General features: G+C 45.0%; 2 protein-coding genes across 2 annotated transcripts; one reads left to right on the forward strand and one right to left on the reverse strand.

The window, feature by feature from the left end:
• Window positions 1-358: 358 nt before the first annotated feature.
• tada2b (transcriptional adaptor 2B) lies at window positions 359-14,308 on the reverse strand. The gene is made up of 2 exons (XM_015946021.3): window positions 13,904-14,308; window positions 359-4,123 (listed from the first exon to the last, which is right to left on the reverse strand). The coding sequence occupies exons 1-2, from the start codon at window positions 14,171-14,173 to the stop codon at window positions 2,921-2,923; spliced, it is 1,473 nt and encodes a 490-aa protein (XP_015801507.3). The 5' UTR covers window positions 14,174-14,308; the 3' UTR covers window positions 359-2,920.
• An 11-nt stretch (window positions 14,309-14,319) lies between these two features.
• On the forward strand, window positions 14,320-16,613 carry cfap184 (cilia and flagella associated protein 184). The gene is made up of 3 exons (XM_015946023.3): window positions 14,320-15,053; window positions 15,293-15,640; window positions 15,742-16,613. Exons 1-3 carry the CDS (start codon window positions 14,433-14,435, stop codon window positions 16,078-16,080), a joined length of 1,308 nt encoding a protein of 435 aa, XP_015801509.3. The 5' UTR covers window positions 14,320-14,432; the 3' UTR covers window positions 16,081-16,613.
• The last annotated feature ends 1,361 nt before the right edge of the window (window positions 16,614-17,974 follow it).

Raw genomic sequence — 17,974 nt, forward strand, 5'->3', positions numbered from 1 at the left:
GAGACTCTCCGAGTTCTACCGAACACCAACGAAAGCCTTGGCGGTAGCTCTATCGCCCATCAAGCTTCTGAAACGTTCTGAAACAACGTCGACGCTGATTGGATACATTCCCATTCCTACCCTTTGATATTCTTGTCAGCAATTGGACAACTGGTCCCGTCTAGTTTGTTTGGGCGATTGAAAAACAGCACACAGCCTCCACCGCTCGGCAGAGACCAACATAGATATATATATATGATTTATTTTTGTTACAAAACACACAATTAACTTAGAATATGTGATTATTGTTAATTTTATTTATTTATTTATTTAAATAAAAATTAAAAACAGTGGGGAAACTGGGAGGGCGGCGCCCTATCGCCCTCTACTGGCCAGCCGCCACTGGCACTTTCCTTTGTACATTAATGTCGGTAGTTTTTAATCTGTAACTTTTGTGATGTTTTAACTTGAGCCCTGTGCTCTCAGTGTTGTTGAGAAATGCATCTGCACTGACTGAATGACACAAGTCTTCTGAATCTGAAGAAAATGTTGACACCAACTAAAATTAACTAGAGTGATCCCTCACAATGAAGAGAACTGCTGTAAAAGCAGAGAAGCCCATGGGCACATTAGAGCTGCAGTCAACATTAAAACGTGTATATGAAGCGGCTCCGCCGCACACGACTCACAACCAGCCTCCTTGTTGAGATTTAAAGTCTTTATTACAAAAACTATAAAACTTTTTATGAAACAAAATACTGTACACATCCCACGTCTCTAATTACACCCTTTTACCCAATGTACACATTTCTATTTACATCTGGTGCATTGATGAAGCCCATTTCCCATCTTCTGCTTTGTTTGGTGAGACGTTACTTCAGAACAATCCAGGAGAGTTGGTTGAGTCAGCAGAAGAGAACCACAGTGTGCCGCTGGAGAAAAATAAAACTTAAACCAACTTCCTTTGGAACAAGAAAAGGCTCCATGAAATAAATATACAGGATCTTTCTGTTTTCCAAGTTCAATACCACATTAAATATGCCAGTCTATGAAAACATGGGAATACCGTAAAAACTGGATGCAACCACCTGATAAAACTTCCTAAAGTCACCTTCTACTTTTTAGTTACGGCATGCAACCACCTCCGCACGCTAGCACGTCTTCATGGCTAGAGTCCTTCAGCTCACGCTCACACTACAGCTTCTGTTCTTTTACCACCCTGATGCAAGGCAATGACTATTTTCATCAAAAATAATGGCAAACACAAACGTTAACATTCAGCCTTCTAGCAATGGTAAATGCACCTTTAGCTCAGGGGTGGGGAACCCTGGTCCATCGAGGGCCGCTATCCAGCATATTTTAGTTTCAACCCTGCTTCAACACACCTGGTTTCAATCAGCGGGAGATTAACAGGCTTCTGCAGAGCCTGATGAGCTGCTGGACAGGTGAATCAACCGCTGAATCAGAAGTGTTGGAGCAGACATGCAGGATCCCGGCCCTCGAGGACCAGGGTTCCCCACGCCTGCTTTAGCTGAATAACGGACTCTGGGGGCTGGTGACCACTAGGAAACCCTGAGCTGGGTCTGAGCAAACACACATTCAGTTATTCAGCCTGCTTTGTACCACGCCACTGGTTAAAGCGGAGTTACTAAAACTAACTAGGAGCATTCAGGACGCTCTGATCCGTTTAGATTCAAATTCAAACCATTTGAATCCTTTCAGACAATCTTGGTCCAAGCCAATCACATCTGTGAGTAATGTTGCTGGGTTCAGTTCAGGTTTTAACCCAAGTTTTTCATCAATAGCTATTGAAAGATATATTTTTTATTTTATTTGATTAAACAAATTGTATTTCCGACTGGACTTCCAAAGTTACAGCAGGTCGGTTCAGGTCTGGTGTTCAAGTCTCAAACAGGTCACAGAAGTTTATGCAAACACCCGTTCATAAGCATGTGTTCGTTTAGCGCTTCTATAATTACTATTAATTAAATGGCTGTTTGCATGGGAAATGTGCAACCAAGCTAGCTATATTCAGTCAGAGTAACCATGTCATATAAATAATGTTTGCATAAACGGCTGTGAAGTGTTGAGATTCGTTGGTGCATCTTCGTCAGAACTCATCTGTATTTCTCCAAACGGAGGTTGTTGAGCTAAACTAAAACACTAGAAAGAACGTGAGACTGCAGAAACGTGTTATGTTGGCTGCCACCAATACTGAAAGGTTGGAAGGATTTTACTCTGAACACTAGATAAGTACATTTAAAGTCTGATGGCACGCCCGATAGACACTTTTTAAATCTATTCATAAAAATAACTTCACACTATTTTGACAAAAATGCTGAAATAGTTAAAGGACTATTCAACCCTGGTGCTCAAAAGCCACTAACCAGTATGTTTTAGTTGTTTCCCTGCTCCGAATCACCTGGTCAGCAGGCCATAAAGCTCTGCAGACACCGATCGGTGATGAGGCAGAGGTTTGTCTCACACCTGTTCTATTGCACCTGGTCCCAAAAGGAGCTTTTACACATTCAGCATGAATAAATGTCTGTCTCCAGTATTTAGAGGCTTCAGTGATCCAACACACCAGCTTTAATCAGGTGGAGATGAACAGGCTCCTGAATCAGGTGTGGAGGTGCAGAGAAACAGCTGACCTATGGTAGACGGGGCTTAGGTGTTTGTGGACAGGAGAACATCTAAAGTAGAGCTGCTGGGGGCTTGTTCCATACTTACTGGGACCGTCCGTTTGGTCATCTAGAGCTAATGTGGGCAGAATGTAAAAATGATAGGAGTAGCATTTGGGGACTTTGCGTGAAAATAAATGTGTTTTTTCCAAAAGGACACCTTTTATTTACAAATGTACATATTCACAAGCCTGAAAAGAAAAGTCAAGTGTTCTGTTTGTTGTTGGAAGCCGGGTCAGCTCACCAGCCCTGACCCGGCGCTACGAGGCGTCTCTGGATATCCAGCCGCTCTCCGTCAGGAAGGTGAGAATCCGTTTCTTGAGAACCTTGTCCAGATAGCTGGGCAGTCGGCTCTTGGTGGGGATGCCTTGCCTTTTCTGGAGATGATCTTTGATGATGATGGTTTTGACAGTCAGGTAGCGCGTCGGGCTCAGGTTCAGCGAGTTACACAACACCTTCTCTCTATCTGACAGGAGCTCAAAGCCCGCCAGATTCTCAATGGCTGCAAACTCTCCGTCTTTACCATCTTCTTTGAGCCCACCGCCAACCCCCAGCCCTCCAGCGACGCCTCCTCCAGCTCCACCCCCAAGTCCCGTCCCAGAACCCAAACCGGCTCCTCCTGAACTGCCGCGCTTGGAGGCCACCACGCTCTTGTTCTCTTTCCGTTTCTCCCGTTTGTGTCGAGCAGCTTCGTACTCGGCTGACTCTTCCAGACGTGTGATGCCGTTGCGGCGGTAGCGCTGCAGCTCACGCACCTTCGCTCTCAGCGCTCGCTCCTTGTGCATGTTCTCAAAGAAGTCTTCAAACTCTCGATGGGCCATAAACTGGCAAAGCGCCCGTAATCTCACTCGCTGCTCCTTCTCTTCCTTGGTGATCTTCCTTTTGGGGGTACCGGGAATGGGACCAGACCCAGCTCCTGCTGTGGACGCCGATCCAACTCCTCCTCCTACTCCAGCCCCACCCGCACCAACAGAGGCTCCTCCCACTCCCAGCCCACCAGGCTTCTCCTTCTCCTTGTCTTTCTTGTCCCTTCCGAGGAACCCGGGCACCAGGTTATAATCTCGGGCGATGTTCTTGCGTCTCTGGCGCTCCCTTAGCTTACGAACGTACATGTCCACGTGGGCACGCTTTAACTCAATTTCCACATCTTCGTCGTCGTAGTTGACAGACAGCCCGCTGATCAGCTTCTCTGCATCCTGGTCGTATTCAATTTCATAGTCATCTCGTAGTGGCATGTAGCCAAGCTGCTGCTGCTCCGCCAGGATTATGTCCAGCGGGGGAAGGGGGGTGGTGAGGCTTGGAGACAGGGGGCCCCCACTGGGACAGGTGTGGTCCGTTACTCGGTTTGGAATATTGTCAGGGATGCAGGCTTTACCCAGGTTACCATGAATATACATGGTGACATAATGCTCCATGACTTCCTGAGGGGTCCGGGATGCTCCGACATGAGCCGCCATGTCTTCCTGAAAGAAAACAAGTCGGGACAAATAAAGACAAGGACATAAAAGGAACCCAGAATTTACCTGAATGGCTTTACTGGATTACTAGCCAATGGGGGTGCAGCACATGGAACACAGAGGTAAGTGTTAGGGTGTTTTAGGACGAAGCACATGATTAAATACTTTACTCAGAACTCGGTCCAAGTAGCTGACTAACTTTATACTTTAGATGAGAAACCTACGAGCCCAACAGACGTATCTAAAGTCCTGAATGAAACAAGGCGGTGCTTGCTCTAAAGAGCCAAGATGGAGGACGGATTCAAGCGCCACACATTCATCACAAATTAAAACGGTCTTTTTTCTACAGGTCCTGTGAACGTGTGGACTGAGGGAAAACGGCTCTTTGGGTCGTAAATGTTGCAGATCCATGAACTGCATCAGTTCTGAAGCGAAGCTTCTTCTTGGATGAGACGTGGAACTTCTTCAAGATAATTCCAGATGTTTCCAACTAAAACGTCTTGGTTGGCATGTCCAGGATAACTTGAATCTACACAAACTCAAGTATCAGAACAAGGTCCTTATCAAAGCCTGTTGAACAGCGATTACAATGAGACTGGTATGTGGACAATCAGAGTCAGACCAGAGGTCACAAGTGTTTCACAAGAACGGCTTTCATCAGGATCAGGGGGCGTGTCCAAGGAGATGAATGATGATGTGAGAGTAATGAGTTTACACTAACAATGTCCCCAGCTCCTGGTTATATGTAACTCCTGTTTATAGTGTTGTTTATCAACAGCAGTAAGAGCTAAAACATGTTCACAAGCAACAACTGTTGTTTAAAACGTCGTTTATGAAACAAACTGGTCACGTTAAGGCTTTCTGTTTGGAGGAACGAGAGAAAACATTAGTGTAGGTAAAACAGTTGCTCTCCACCTCTGCAGAAACTCTTATTCGTCGATGTAACTTTAATGTACTTATGGAATGTAGCCTGTAGTTTTGTTTTGTATTAAAGGCTAAATAATGCAAGTATCAGACGTGTGTTGGCAGACACTGGCCGGCAGCAGAGTTTAGTGCATCTATTTAAGGCCGTATGTGAAAATGCTAAACAGTTTTTCAGCACATAGCGAGTTTTAGGACTCAATTATATCTCATTGCCCTTTTGCTGAAACACACTAAAGTTACATGTTGGATCTCTAGACTTGCAGCCTCATGGCTATGAAAGGCCTCAACTGTGAATTCAAGATCACCCAGTTTAATCAAAAAGACACAGTTTAAGGTGTTGGTGACCCAAACGCACAGTTTAGGGTGTTGGTGACCCAAACACACAGTTTAGGGTGTTGGTGACCCAAACACACAGTTTAGGGTGTTGGTGACCCAAAAACACAGTTTAGGGTGTTGGTGACCCAAACACACAGTTTAGGGTGTTGGTGACCCAAAAACACAGTTTAGGGTGTTGGTGACCCAAAGACACAGTTTACAGTGGGGCAAAAAAGTATTTAGTCAGCCACCGATTGTGCAAATACTCCCACTTAAAATGATGACAGAGGTCAGTAATTTACATCATAGGTACACTTCAACTGTGAGAGACAGAATGTGAAAAAAAATCCATGAATTCACATGGCAGGATTTTTAAAGAATTTATTTGTAAATCAGGGTGGAAAATAAGTATTTGGTCACTTCAAACAAGGAAAATCTCTGGCTCTCACAGACTTGTAACATCTTCTTTAAGAAGCTTTTCTGTCCTCCACTTGTTACCTGTATTAATGGCACCTGTTTGACCACATTATCTGTATAAAAGACACCTGTCCACAGCCTCAAACAGTCAGACTCCAAACTCCACTATGGCCAAGACCAAAGAGCTTTCGAAGGACACCAGGAAAAGAATTGTAGACCTGCACCAGACTGGGAAGAGTGAATCTACAATAGGCAAGCAGCTCGGTGTGAAAAAATCAACTGTGGGAGCAATTATCAGAAAATGGAAGACATACAAGACTAGGGCCCGACCGATATATCGGCCGGCCGATATTATCGACCGATATAGGGGTCATTAACTCTATCAGCTATCGGCCAAAAAGACGGCCGATATGGCGATATAGCGCTACCTATCCAGCAGATGGCGCCAGCTTTATGAACTCATGTTGTGGGCTCCACTCCTCGGGGGGTGGAGCCACCGTCACAGCACACATGCAGCGGAGCAGCAGAGTCAAGCAGAGACGAGACGGTGATGAGGAAGTAGGAGGTAAGTCTTCAGTTTTAAGCATATTTGTTGTGTCAGTGGTAAGTTGAACGGTAAAATAAGCAATGACAAAAGTATGTTTCCCCTCAACATGCTTCCTAAGTTTATTGTGTGCCTCGTGGGCTCGTGTTGAAAAGTTAACCTGAAAAATAAAACTGCCGCAGCATTACGCTCTACGCAGAGCTCACGCTGCTTCCCCTTTAGTCATGCAGGGCAGTAAGTAAGTAACATCAGCCTTTTTCTGGTAGACATTCTGGAATATTCTCAGGCAATTTCCTCCGCTCTTCTTCAGCAGTCTTTTCAAACTCACGCGGTTCACCCGCGGCTCGCGAAAAAAATAGTGCAGACGCCGAAACTATCGCTGCATGGCGCGGGCTGGAGCGCCGGCGTGCAGCGCTTCGGCGGCCCATGTATCCTATAGAATAGGATAACAAGGGCGACGAATGAAGGTGGACCCCGTTTCGCGGCGCTTCGGCGGCACACTACCGTTGTCGCAGCTGAGGACGTGCGAGGGGGGGTTGGCAACAAAGCAATGAAACGCTGTGCAGGGAGTCCCCCCCTCCTCTCCCTAGCTGGGAGAGGAGGGGGGGCGGTAATACGAGAAAATAAACATTCCTCTCTACAACAGAATAAATCTATTGTATTTTTCAGCCTTATATTTTACATAAGGCTTATACATTGCCACATACTAGTCATTTAACATATCTTATTTTTATTTTCCTAATACCGTCGGCTTTGGAAAGGATCAAAACACAAAAGTGTAAAACTCAAAAGTATTTTAATGCCAAAAATCAGGTAGCTAGGACGCTGAAACCAGCAGAGTTTGACTGAAACTGAACCGTATGCACTGAGGAGTGAGAGATGACAGAGGACTAGTTATGAGGAGGAGCTGGGAGTGGGAGCAGAGTACAGCAGGGGAACATGGGAGGAACTATAAATGAAAATATTTTTAAAGAAGAAAGAATCCTAAAAGGGAAAGACGAATAACTAGAAAAAAAACCTGACAACAAACGGAGTAGAAAATTCAGTGGAAGGAAAAAAAAGACTTGAATACTAAATGAGAAAACCTGAACAGCTGGGGAACCAAACAAAAACAGAGCCATTGGTTTTGAGCCACAATGTCTGATATCATTTATTTACATGATAATTTTTAAACTTTTAAGTATAAAAAAGCCACATTTAATGTATTTTACTTTGTCTTGGTATCAACAGATATATAACTGTACTTTTATGCTGATTATTTTATTACAGATGGAAAAAGAGGGTCGTAGTAAGGTGTGGGCCTACTTCACTAAAGATCCATCCGGTGATGTCATCTGCAGCATCTGCTCATCTTCAGTAGTAGTTTGTGTGTTCTGTTGTTTTTGAGATTGCTAAATAAATCTTATTTGCATTACTTGGAAACCCTAGTGAGTTATTGAGACAGTTCTTTGGTGTGTAATATAGAAATAAGTTAGCATCAAAAAGGCAGAGAATGAAGGGTTTAATCTTAAGAACATTTGTAATCATTTTTTTGTGAGGGAGATTTATCGGACATTCTATCGGCTATCGGCCTTTGTTAAAAGTTTTATATCGGTATCGGTCGGGCCCTATACAAGACCACTGATAATCTCCCTCGATCTGGGGCTCCACACAAGATCTCATCCCGTGGGGTCAAAATGATCATGAGAACTGTGAGCAAGAATCCCAGAACCACACGGGGGGACCTGGTGAATGACCTGCAGAGAGCTGGGACCACAGTAACAAAGGTCACCATCAGTAACACACTACAACGGCAGGGAATCAAATCCTGCAGTGCCAGACGTGTTCCGCTGCTGAAGCCAGTGCATGTCCAGGCCCGTCTGAAGTTTGCCAGAGAGCACATGGATGATACAGCAGAGGACTGGGAGAATGTCATGTGGTCAGATGAAACCAAAGTAGAACTTTTTGGTATGAACTCAACTCGTCGTGTTTGGAGGAAGAAGAATACTGAGTTGCATCCCAAGAACACCATACCTACTGTGAAGCATGGGGGTGGGAACATCATGCTTTGGGGCTGTTTTTCTGCTAAGGGGACAGGACGACTGATCCGTGTTAAGGACAGAATGAATGGGGCCATGTATCGTGAGATTCTGAGCCAAAACCTCCTTCCATCAGTGAAAGCTTTGAAGATGAAACGTGGCTGGGTCTTCCAACACGACAATGATCCCAAACACACCACCCGGGCAACAAAGGAGTGGCTCCGTAAGAAGCATTTGAAAGTCCTGGAGTGGCCTAGCCAGTCTCCAGACCTCAACCCCATAGAAAATCTGTGGAGGGAGTTGAAAGTCCGTGTTGCTCGGCGACAGCCCCAAAACATCACTGCTCTCGAGAAGATCTGCATGGAGGAATGGGCCAAAATACCAGCTACTGTGTGTGCAAACCTGGTAAAGACCTATAGTAATCGTTTGACCTCTGTTATTGCCAACAAAGGTTATGTTACAAAGTATTGAGTTGAATTTTTGTTATTGACCAAATACTTATTTTCCACCCTGATTTACAAATAAATTCTTTAAAAATCCTGCCATGTGAATTCATAGATTTTTTTCACATTCTGTCTCTCACAGTTGAAGTGTACCTATGATGTAAATTACTGACCTCTGTCATCATTTTAAGTGGGAGAACTTGCACAATCAGTGGCTGACTAAATACTTTGCCCGACTGTATGGTGTTGGTGACCCAAACACACAGTTTAGGGTGCTGGTGACCCAAACACACAGTTTAGGGTGCTGGTGACCCAAACACACAGTTTATGGTGCTGGTGACCCAAACACACAGTTTAGGGTGCTGGTGACCTAAACACACAGTTTATGGTGCTGGTGACCCAAAACACACAGTTTATGGTGCTGGTGACCCAAACACACAGTTTAGGGTGCTGGTGACCCAAACACACAGTTTATGGTGTTGGTGACCCAAACACACAGTTTATGGTACTGGTGACCTAAACACACAGTTTATGGTGCTGGTGACCCAAACACACAGTTTAGGGTGTTGGTGACCCAAACACACAGTTTATGGTGCTGGTGACCTAAACACACAGTTTATGGTGCTGGTGACCCAAACACACAGTTTATGGTGCTGGTGACCCAAACACACAGTTTAGGGTGCTGGTGACCCAAACACACAGTTTAGGGTGTTGGTGACCCAAACACACAGTTTATGGTGCTGGTGACCCAAACACACAGTTTATGGTGCTGGTGACCTAAACACACAGTTTATGGTGCTGGTGACCCAAACACACAGTTTATGGTGTTGGTGACCCAAACACACAGTTTATGGTGCTGGTGACCCAAACACACAGTTTATGGTGCTGGTGACCCAAACACACAGTTTAGGGTGCTGGTGACCTAAACACACAGTTTATGGTGCTGGTGACCCAAAAACACAGTTTAGGGTGCAGGTGACCTAAACACACACTTTAGATTGTTGGTGACCCAAAAACACAGTTTATGGTGTTGGTGACCCAAACACACAGTTTGGGGTGTTGGTGACCCAAACACAAAGTTTAGGGTGTTGGTGACCCAAACACAAAGTTTAGGGTGTTGGTGACCCAAACACACAGTTTATGGTGTTGGTGACCCAAACACACAGTTTAGGGTGCTGGTGACCCAAACACACAGTTTAGGGTGCTGGTGACCTAAACACACAGTTTATGGTGCTGGTGACCCAAACACACAGTTTATGGTGTTGGTGACCTAAACACACAGTTTATGGTGCTGGTGACCCAAACACACAGTTTATGGTGTTGGTGACCCAAACACACAGTTTAGGGTGCTGGTGACCCAAACACACAGTTTAGGGTGCAGGTGACCTAAACACACACTTTAGATTGTTGGTGACCCAAAAACACAGTTTATGGTGTTGGTGACCCAAACACACAGTTTAGGGTGTTGGTGACCCAAACACAAAGTTTAGGGTGTTGGTGACCCAAACACAAAGTTTAGGGTGTTGGTGACCCAAACACACAGTTTATGGTGTTGGTGACCCAAACACACAGTTTAGGGTGTTGGTGACCCAAACACAAAGTTTAGGGTGTTGGTGACCCAAACACAAAGTTTAGGGTGTTGGTGACCCAAACACAAAGTTTAGGGTGTTGGTGGCTTAAACACACAGTTTAGGGTGCAGGTGACCCAAACACACACTTAAGATTGTTGGTGACCTAAACACAAACTTTATGGTACTGGTGACCCAAAAACACAGTTTATGGTGCTGGTGACCCAAAAACACAGTTTATGGTGCTGGTGACCCAAAAACACAGTTTATGGTGTTGGTGACCCAAACACACACTTTTGATTGTTGTTGACCCAAACACACAGTATAGGCTATTGGTGACCCAAACACACAGTTTATGGTGTTGGTAACCCAAACACAAAGTTAAGGGTGTTGGTGACCCAAACACACAGTTCAGGGTGTTGGTGACGTAAACACACAGTTTATGGTGCTGGTGACCCAAACACACAGTTTAGGGTGCTGGTGACCCAAACACACAGTTTATGGTGCTGGTGACCCAAAAACACAGTTCAGGGTGTTGGTGACCCAAAAACACAGTTTAGGGTGTTGGTGACCCAAACACACAGTTTAGGGTGTTGGTGACCCAAAAACACAGTTTAGGGTGCTGGTGACCTAAACACACAGTTTATGGTGCTGGTGACCCAAACACACAGTTTAGGGTGCTGGTGACCCAAACACACAGTTTATGGTGCTGGTGACCCAAAAACACAGTTCAGGGTGTTGGTGACCCAAAAACACAGTTTAGGGTGTTGGTGACCCAAACACACAGTTTAGGGTGCTGGTGACCCAAACACACAGTTTAGGGTGTTGGTGACCCAAACACAAAGTTTAGGGTGTTGGTGGCTTAAACACACAGTTTAGGGTGCAGGTGACCCAAACACACACTTAAGATTGTTGGTGACCTAAACACAAACTTTATGGTGCTGGTGACCCAAAAACACAGTTTATGGTGCTGGTGACCCAAAAACACAGTTTATGGTGCTGGTGACCCAAAAACACAGTTTATGGTGTTGGTGACCCAAACACACACTTTAGATTGTTGGTGACCCAAACACACAGTTTAGGCTATTGGTGACCCAAACACACAGTTTAGGGTGTTGGTGACCCAAACACACAGTTTATGGTGTTGGTGACCCAAACACACAGTTTAGGGTGTTGGTGACCCAAACACACAGTTTATGGTGCTGGTGACCCAAACACACAGTTTAGGGTGCTGGTGACCCAAACACAGTTTAGTTTATGGTGCTGGTGACCCAAAAACACAGTTCAGGGTGTTGGTGACCCAAAAACACAGTTCAGGGTGTTGGTGACCCAAACACACAGTTTAGGGTGTTGGTGACCCAAAAACACAGTTTAGGGTGCTGGTGACCCAAACACACAGTTTATGGTGCTGGTGACCTAAACACACAGTTTATGGTGCTGGTGACCCAAACACACACTTTAGATTGTTGGTGACCCAAAAACACAGTTTAGGGTGCTGGTAAGATGAAACTAAAACATGCTGGATACCGGCCCTCCAGAACAAAGGATTGAGAACCACTGCTTTATACATTATTAGATTATTTACAGCGGAAATTAAACAGAGGAAAATCCAATCATCCCTCTGTGCATTTACATGCAGCATCAGTAAAACACAATTGCCTTATGTTGGCTGAAGTTGTTTTTTATGCATGTAAACATATCTCCAACATGTATTTACACCAGGTCCAAAGCCTTTCTGTAAAATCTTTCTGCAGGCTAACTTACGCAGTTTTCAGACCCCCTTCTGAGCGGGAACAAGCTTTATAAATGAGTCCCCTGGTCTTTTATTTTTTTAATCACAACTGTCTATTTTTTGCACATTTTGAATATATTTTTAACCATTTTCTAAATTCTTTTTTGTATTTTTACATTTTTTTGTTTTTGTGAAGCGCCCCGTGATTTTTATCTTGAGAGGCGCTATAGAAAGGAAGAAGAAGAAAATATCATTTCTGTAGCGCCTCTCATGATAAAAATCACGAGGCACTTCACAAAAACAAATATAAAAAATGTAAAAATATAAAAAAGCATTTCGAAAATGTTTAAAAATATATTTAACATGAGCAAGAATAAGCAATTGCGATTTAAAAGAAAAAAGTTAAGAAAGAGGGAGAGTGAACAGGAAAGAGGGAAATCAGTGGATCCTGAGGAAGGTGGAATAGGTGGGGAGAGCAGAATAAAGAGAGAGAGGTGAAGAAGGTCATACAAAAGCCAGCTTGAACTGGTGAGTCTTCAGCTGCTTTTTAAAGGAGACCACTGAGTCCACTGATCTCAGGCTCAGGGGGAGAGAGGTCCAGAGTCTGGGGGCCACAGCAGCAAATGATCTGTCACCTTTGACCTTTAGCCTGGTGCTGCACAACCAGTAGGCTTTGATCACTGGACCTCAGGGACCTGCTGGGGGTGTAGGGACTAAGAAGATCACCAATGTAAGATGGTGCTTGTCCATGTAAGGCCCTATAGACCAGAACCAGGACCTTGAAATGAACCCTGAAGTTGACTGGCAGCCAGTGAAGCTGGAGGAGAAGCGGGGTGATGTGGGTGTGTTTGGAGGACTTGGTCAGAAGCCAAGCACAGGCGTTCTGAACCACCTGTAGACGGTTCAGGGAGGTTCTGCTCAGACACGTGAAAAGAGAGTTACAGTAGTCTAAGCGTGAGGAGATGAAGGTGTGGAGAACTGTCTCAAGTTCAGAGCGGGACAGAATGGGACTCAGCTTAGCAATGTTCCTGAGATGGAAGAAGGATGAGCGAACAAGAGAACTGACATGAGAATCCAGGGTGAGAGCTGGGTCAAAGGTCACGCCAAGATTCCTGACAGAAGGTTTGGTGTGGGAAGCAAGCTGACCAAGAGAGTCTCTGACTTTGGGAACCAGCTTGTCCTAGCAGGAATACCCCTAACAGGAAACCCTAGCTAGGAACGACCAACAGTCCTTGCTGTGCTGACCGAAGGTTCCTTGAGGGAACATAAGGATGGATCAGATCTGATAGATAACGTGAAGACAACTCATTTAAACATTTAAAAGGATATTTTTTTCTTCTTCTAAAAACTCCTGTTTTTATGGTAAAGAAACTAATTATAGTATAAAAATTTATGAGGTGGTTCTATAGAATTTAATTAATATTTAAACAGAAACATCCTTCCTTAACAGCACAAAACTCTGCTTTTAGATTAGAACACTTTTAGTGAGTTAGGATTTCTACTGAATAGTTTTCTTTTCCACATCCTCATATCTGCTGAGCTTGTCTGACACCTGAAAACATCTAAATCTTGTAATAAGTCAGCTTTTCATTTATATTTACAGTTAGTTTATGCTAGCTCTGGTCCCAACTCTATGAGAAGTCAGAAACAACAGATTATTGATCTTGCTCGTATTTTACTGTGAGTGTACCAAATCATACAGACAGTTGTTCTCCTGAAAGTTACAGACGTCGTGGCCCTTTTTTTGGTTCTTGTTAAACTTTTTTTCTTTCTATAGACATTAAAACTAAACTTTAGTGAGTATTTGTGAATAAAAGTGATGTACCCAGTTTCCAAATCCATACTGCTCGATGGCATCGAGGAGCGACTGCTCTTCCCTGCTGGTCCATCCTCCCTCTGCTTCGGGACCCCAGAGTGAGAAAAGACCGCCGTCGACCTGCTGGTAGCCATGCCATCTCCGGTGATTACCGATTTCTGCACCTGCCGAAAAGCACTCGGGACACAGCTCGATATCGGGGCAGTCGGTGCAGCGAAGCCGTAGGTTTGTAACATCCGCGAGGCAGTTAACGCAGTACTTCTTCCCCAGGTCGGCCATCTTGCCTGGCTCTTGCTTCTTGTTGTAGAAGGCAGGACCTCGCGCCTGCGCACTACGTGCCTCACTACTCGCGCTGCACACCCACCTTCCTAATTAATATTCATGAGCGTCACAGAGCTCCTGTGATTGGTTCCTGGTCCCAGTTTCCAGGACAACGGAAACTAAACGAATAGTTTCATTGACAACAGAACTGCGCGAGCCGTTTAACTCCAAACAAATGCCATTTAATACATTCTAACTTTATTTTTTATTATTAAAAATGAGTAGAGAGTTACAGAATGAAGAAAAGAATAATGCTCCTAATAATGTTAATGAAGATGAAGAAGAGCACGTTTCAGCTGGAATATTAGCACACGAGGCACTCTCTGTCAGTGGGAAAGTCATAAATAGGCTCTTTGTTGAAGAAGCAGCATCCTGTGAGCCAGAGGAGGGCAGTGGTCCCACCACAAGTAAAGAGCTCGATGTGGACATGAACAAAACAAATGAACACCTGCAGAGTGACCATGATGGACCCTCGGGGATCAACTTTCAGACCCCTGACAAGGAGCCCATCTGTCCTGCACTGGAGGAGGACGAGGAGGAGGTGCCTGCCGCACTTGCAGACAAAGAAGAGCACAAAGGGTTGGTGCAGCTCCTGGAGAACCAGGAGAGAGAGGAAGCCCACCAGCTAAACCAACAGCTGCAAATGAAGTTGGCAGGATACTTCCAAAGGAGAGCAAACAAGGATGTTCATCAGGAGTGGTCAGCATCAGGGCAGCATGAGTATGAGAAGCACCTCCAAGCCCTGACTGACCTGAAGCTTCAGCTCAGATCTGCTTCCGAGTCAGCCCAGAGGCAGGCAGAGGAGCTGGAGATGCTGGCACAGGAGAAGATGGACCAGGTCTGAAGACGGCTCATACAGACTGCTGCGGTCTCTGACTTTAGTGTAAAAAAGCTTGTTAGTTTGCTGTTTTGGGCGCCACACAATTACATAATGGTCATTTTGTCACTCAGGACCTAAAACCTGAACTCTAGGAAATGTAGGATTTTTTATTGACCAGAGAGAGACATTACAGATTTGTTAGATGAGCTGTATTAAGTTAACCTGACTCTGACAATATTTTAAATGTGTGCCTTCAGGTGGAAAAGGACTGGCAGGCACTGGTGGCTCTGAAGCAGGATGCAGCTGAGGCGGCGCTTAGTCGTCGCCTGGGGAAGGAAGCAGCTCGGGCCAAAGTCAAGTCGGTCCTGGTTGCAGCGCAGATTCGGCAGGACGAGCTGACCAAGGTGCGCCTCAAGCACTTCAAGTTGAAGCTGAAGGTCCACAGGCTGGAGGCAGAGCTCCGTGAGAGAAATAAAGACAGCAGGGATCCCCTACAGGTCCGGTTTGAGCAGCTGTGGGCTGAAAGGCTGAAGCAGAAACAACAGGCTGAGAAAGAAAATGAAGAATCACTAAAACTGCAGAAGAAGATCAGCTGCTGCTTGGAGGTAATGTGATGAACCCATTAGTGCAGCGAAACCCAAACGTGTGAGTCAAAGTTTACATCTTGCTGATTTCTCCTATGGTTCTGTCTTTGCTGTTGCATCAGCTCCTGTCAAACATCAAAGAGAAGTTGTTCTGGGGTCAGATGGAGGTCCAGTCAAGACGGCAGCAGTTGGCAGAGGTGGAGGCCATGGTGGCTAAGAAGAAAGACCTTCTGAGCCAAACCAGGCAGGACCGAACCAGAGTCCAGCGAGACAACCTGAGGCTGAAGGAGCAGTGTGGACTCCTGGGGAACAGAGTCCTGCTGCAGGACTTTGAGGACACTGTGGATGCTTCAGAACAGCTGGAGAAGCATCTGGAGACTCTGAAGGTCCAGCAAGCTGAGACAGTCTTCAAATGTGAGCAATGGAGGAAGAAAATGGAGACAACATTTATAAACCAGTGACACACTGGTACTGATTGTGTTGTTGTAGGACAAAGTTACAACTTCAGAGCGTTTACAAGACTCCTCAGGAGTATCATGGACATAATAAGGTGTCAAACTCCTCCCAGGTTCAGGGCCCAGGCTCTGTAGAATAGAAAAGACTTTATTGATCCTGCAGGGCAGAAATTAGCTTGCTACAGCAGCACAAACACTTAAAGAGCAAGTCACCCCCAAATCACATTTTTTTCCCCTGATAAACTAAATAAACGAGTGTCTAATCGTGCTGCAGACACGTGTAGTCAGTAATTTGGCAGTTCAGTGCATCTTGGTTAAAATTAAAATATTCTGCCTAAAACTGTCAGTGTTGCGCCGTCGTCAGGGAAAAATTCTGCACTGTATTTGAATTTAAGTCTGCCACCGCTATTGGCTAAGAGGTATGCTATGATCTCATCTGGTACATTATGATGTCATAATGCCATTGTGAGCCTGTGTGTGTGTATTTGTTAGCGGCTCCGCCCTCTCGGTATGCCAGGCAACAGCATTTGTTGCATTTTTCAAACATGAAGTGGGAGTGAAGTACGCTTCTTGTAGGGGGTGACTTGCTCTTTAAGAGAATAATTTGAAGATAAATAATAACAAAGGTGCATGTATATTCACATCGGCGGAAATCTAGTATTGTAACCTTCCACCAATAAAAATCACAAAAAATAAAAGAAAACTCTTGGGTTCCAACACTATGCAGCGTACTGCAATAGACACTGCAATGTGTAACTCCGGTATTGCACGAGTATTGAACACATACTGAGTATTGCACTGGTGGTATTGTGTACCAGGATAATGCCAGTACCAGTTAAACTGAGGAGGTCTACACTCTTACAGCAGAGGGGATGAATGACCTACGGTAGCGTTCTGTTTTACATCTGGGATGTCTCCGTCTGCCTCTGAAGGAGCTGTCCGTGGTCTCCACAGTGGGATGCAGTGGGTGGGAGTTTCTTTTAGATGGAGGCCATTTTCACCAGCATCCTCCTTTCACACTTCTCCTCAACTGAATCCAGCGGGCAGCTCAGAACCGAGCTAGCTTTGTGAACTAACTTGTTCAGTCTCTTCCTGTCTCGGTCACCTAATATCTACGTAAGGGTTTTGTCTGCAGGCTTGTGTCAGGGGTGGTGACATGTGCCTTTAATCTAGATTCATCTCCCCAGAAATGAGACTTCTACATAAAAGAGAAAAAAAATCTATAAAATCTATACTACTAGTACTAAACTTTATTTATATAGCGCCTTCACACGGCCCAAGGACCAAACAAAGCGCTGCACAGCAGAAATAAACCTAAAAATAAAAACATATGAAACCATTTAAAACCAACAAAAACATGCAGATAAAATCCAGGTGGGGCAGCAAAAAGTGCAGAGCCATCAGTTAACGAGACTCTTCCTGAATAACAGCTAAAGAATAAAAGTGAGTTTTCAGACGGCTCTTAAACTTGCTGAGCGTGCTGGCCTGTTTAACACATGCAGGTAGCTCATCCCAGAGCCTCGGCCCCAGCACCGAGAAAGCACGACCCCCTCGAGATTGTAGTCTGTGTTTAGGAACGACCAACAGTCCTTGTTGTGCTGACCGAAGGTTCCTTGAGGGAACATAAGGATGGATCAGATCCGATAGATAACGTGGAGACAACTCATTTAAACATTTAAAAACAAACACCAGAACTTTAAATGAAACTCTAAAGGAGACTGGAAGCCAGTGTAGGGATGCCAGGACGGGCGTGATGTGTTCAGATGTCCTGGTACCAGTCAGTAACCTGGCTGCCGCGTTTTGGACCTTCTGCAGTTTCGCTATGGAGGCCTGCTTGATGCCTGCATAAAGCGAGTTACAGTAGTCCAGTCTGGTGGTAATGAAGGCGTGGATGACAGTT

The sequence above is a fragment of the Nothobranchius furzeri genome, chromosome 14 (assembly GCF_043380555.1).
Source record: "Nothobranchius furzeri strain GRZ-AD chromosome 14, NfurGRZ-RIMD1, whole genome shotgun sequence".
Classification (NCBI taxonomy): domain Eukaryota; kingdom Metazoa; phylum Chordata; class Actinopteri; order Cyprinodontiformes; family Nothobranchiidae; genus Nothobranchius; species Nothobranchius furzeri.